The 3623-nt window shown below is 28.5% G+C and overlaps 1 protein-coding gene across 1 annotated transcript in view; it reads right to left on the bottom strand.

The window, feature by feature from the left end:
- LOC117179825 (annulin-like) overlaps positions 1 to 3174 on the bottom strand; it is a 14707-nt gene extending 11533 nt beyond the window's left edge. Inside the window, exons 1-2 of the mRNA XM_033371961.1 lie at positions 2895 to 3174; positions 2623 to 2767 (exon numbers count right to left, since the gene is read on the bottom strand). Of these exons, the coding sequence (XP_033227852.1) occupies positions 2623 to 2767; positions 2895 to 3012 (263 nt within the window). The 5' untranslated portion in view covers positions 3013 to 3174. The remainder of the gene's footprint in view (positions 1 to 2622; positions 2768 to 2894) is intronic.
- Between the last annotated feature and the right edge of the window lie 449 nt (positions 3175 to 3623).

The raw sequence follows: 3623 nt of genomic DNA, 5'->3' as shown, positions 1-3623 counted from the left end.
TACGACGGCTCACTTGTTTTTCTTTTGCCACATTTTTGTTTATAATCAAAATTTAGGACCATACAAATGTTTCTTAGTGCTTCTCATTTCTTTTTCCCGAAGTTTAAAATCGATATCGCGTTTCGTGTAAACATAAGTTGGATTCGAAAAAAATGTGAATACAGATTTTGTGTTTCCGAACCAATCTGTATAATTCCGGAGTCTGTATTCGATTCAATCCGAGTTCATTCGAACCAATGCGAAAAAAGTTTTACATTTTGTTCGATCCAAATCGGTTAAAAAATAATTCGACTCAATCAGGTTGAATCCGAACCAATGCGAACTAAATTTTCAATCATAATGAATCCGAATCAATCCGAACACAGATCGATAAACACTTCATTTTTAATCCAAATAAATCCGAATAAATTCGAGCTTGGATTAAATTGTATTAATTCGGACTGAAAATCGTTTTAGAATAATCTGAGTTCAGATTCATTCGCATTGAAAATTTTATTTAAATTTATTCGGATTGGAAGTTCGGATTCAACCGGATTGAGTCGGATTAATTTTCAACAGATTTGGGTCGAACGAAATGTAGCAATTTTTCCGGGTTGGTTCGGATACAGAGTTCGAAATTATTCGGGCTATTTCGGATTGGTTCGGAAGGAATCCTTATCCGAAAGTTTTGCCAGGGGTATTCTGGATGTTGCTAAATCCCGAATTGTTTGAACCATCTTAAGACTCAGGAGCAATTCTATTTCAGGTCAGGCCTTATTATTTATAATAATACGAAGAATTTTTTCTGGATAATACCAAGAAATATCCTAAATTTCTGCGTCTAATAAGCCCAAATTGAAGGCAAAATATCAATTTAATCAAAAGATATAGAGTTGAAATTGGTGTAAAATAATTGCAACATTTTAAATAATGATTGTCCTCACCAAATAATTAAAAATCATTAAAAACAATAATATTTTTATAAATATTATTTATATTTATTAAAATGTAATAAATAACGATACAACATTTTTTTAATATTTACACATTTTGGAAATTTCGCGACTATTTTGAACCAAGTTTGTTAGGGCAGAAATCGGGAAGAAATTTTAAGAATATCTTAACAATTTATTAAAATATTGTGGAAAATTATTTTTTAAATGAGCTCAAGAACTGAAAAACAATGTTAATTATTTCCAGAGTTATTCTAATTTTTCGAAAACATCACAATTTGAGCTTTTTTGCAATATCCTTTTATAAATTTGACTTTTCTACATGCGTGAAGTTTTATTTGAACATTCTTCGGTACCTTTTGCTTTTTTTTGTGATCAATTTAAAGAGAAATAATTCCTGCGTCGAATAAAAAACACTTTTAGGTTTTCAGTTAAAAACAAAATTTGCAGAACCTTAAAAGTTGTAATTTAAAAATCTTGAAACTTCAATTTATTTCAAGATATTAAAGGCTTCAAAAAGTTACTTGCTCAAATATTGAGGTTTTCTATTTGAAACTTTTAGATTTTTGATTTTGAAACTTTAAATTAATTTATTAATTAAGTTTCTATCTAAAAAGATTGAATTTCAAACACTACGAATTCAAATTTTGTTTCCGATTAGGGCTTTCATTTCAAAAGAAGAAAATTTTTTAAAAAATTTGAAACCAAAGAAAGTTGTTTATTTTAAACTAAATGATTAAAAATTTTAATTTTCCAAAAATTAAAAAGTATATTAAGAGTTCAAATTTTGTAAACTTAAGAATCCTAAAAAATTGCCTCTCTTGGAATGTTTTAATTATTCATGTTGACAGAAAGTTAAAATAGGTAATCAAAATGGCACCTTTTCTAATTTTCAACGTTTTAAATTATAGAAATAACTAAGAGACTCATCAATTTAAATTCTCAAATGCAAGCCTTAAAAATTGCACGACTTTACAATTTTGCTTTAATATTCAACAATTTTACAATTATGATTCAAAATGAAAAAATTATGAGTGCCTATGATTGTAAAATGCGGCCACTGTGATAACAAACAATTAATAGAATTTAAACAAGAACGCGTTTAAGGTAGTTGCAGTGCCAAAAATGAAAGGTCTGAAAAAAATGAATTTTCCATGATTTTTAAATAAAAATAATATTACTCAGGATATTACTTGTTCTTACTAAAGTTTCTTACTAATTTTTGCAAAATGGTTGTATTTTAATATTTGGTGGCTTTTGTTTTTTTCTGAGAAAAAATGCATTGCAGCTCTACTGTTTGCTGTTTCCAATTCAGCAAAAAAATTCTATGGCTAAAATCCATAAAACCATTTTCAAGAGAAAAGATTTTTAAACAAATAAATATATTTGAAGATTAGATATTTGCAAAATTAAAAACAGTAAAGTTGAAGGGAATGTTTTCCACGAAGAAATAAGTCCTGATTTATTAAAATTTAACTATTTTTTTTTAACTTTTTAGAAACAATAGTAAGAAAAATGTATTGACAAAAACTATTGTCAAGATAATTACTTTTCGTTTAAACTGTTTTCATACAGAATGATAATTTTTTATTTATGAGACATGACCAATAATACTATTTACATTTTAAAAATCGTAGAAAACTTTTTTTTAGTTTCCTAGCCAACCTCTAGAATAAAAATTAATAATTACCTGAATGGTTCTCCAATGACGATATCGTCTCGTAATTCAAAATTAAACATTATGTCGTTAAATTCTTCATTGAGATAATAACGACTAAATAAGGATTCGCTTTGGCGCAACGCCTTCAGCATGGTTGCTCTCTCTTCTTCAGACTCTAAAATAAATGGTGAAGTAAATTCCAGGCTTAATTTCAAAATTAATAAAAAATTAAATATTCCATATTTCAGTCTTATTCAATTTATTTATTTCTAATAACTGTGGATATAAAATATTTAACTTACTTTCAGGATATTTATAAGTGTGGGTTATATCTTCTCGTTCCCACCGTCCAACTGCCTTAGTACTAATTAATTGTCCAACCCTAGAAAATATTGAAACTTTTAGAGATATATTTTTCATTATTTAAAAATTAAGAAAGACTTTTTCATCTATGTGCCACATTATCCTATGTCATATATTGAACCATATGCTACATTGCCAAGTGTGTTATATACACTGCTCTAACCAAAAACTTAGACTTATTATTACCTCATGTGGCACGTTACCCCATGTGCTATATTACCTCATACGACAAATTTTCCTATGTGCCGTATTGCCCTATAAATTTGTTATCGCTCATATTAACCCAAATATACGACTTTTACCAAAAACATAGACCAGATGTGCACGTTTATTTATTATTAACCCATGTTGCAGGTTACCCGTGTGCTACATTACCTCATACGACATATTTTCCTTTGCCATACTGCCTTATGAATTTGTTGTCATCCATGTTACCCCAATTATACTACTTTAACCAAAAACAATAACCAAATGTGCAAGTTTATTTATTATTACACCATGGTGCACGTTACCCCGTGTGATATATTACCTAATACGAAACATTGTCCTATGTGCTATAGTACGTTATGCATCCCCCCATATTACCCAAAATATACTGCTCTAACCAAAAACATAGACCAGATGTGCACGTTTATTTATTATTACCTCATGTGGTACGTTATCCCATG

Source organism: Belonocnema kinseyi, chromosome 9, assembly GCF_010883055.1.
Source record: "Belonocnema kinseyi isolate 2016_QV_RU_SX_M_011 chromosome 9, B_treatae_v1, whole genome shotgun sequence".
In the NCBI taxonomy this organism is placed as follows: Eukaryota; Metazoa; Arthropoda; class Insecta; order Hymenoptera; family Cynipidae; genus Belonocnema; species Belonocnema kinseyi.
This window is presented reverse-complemented; position numbering and strand designations above follow the sequence as displayed.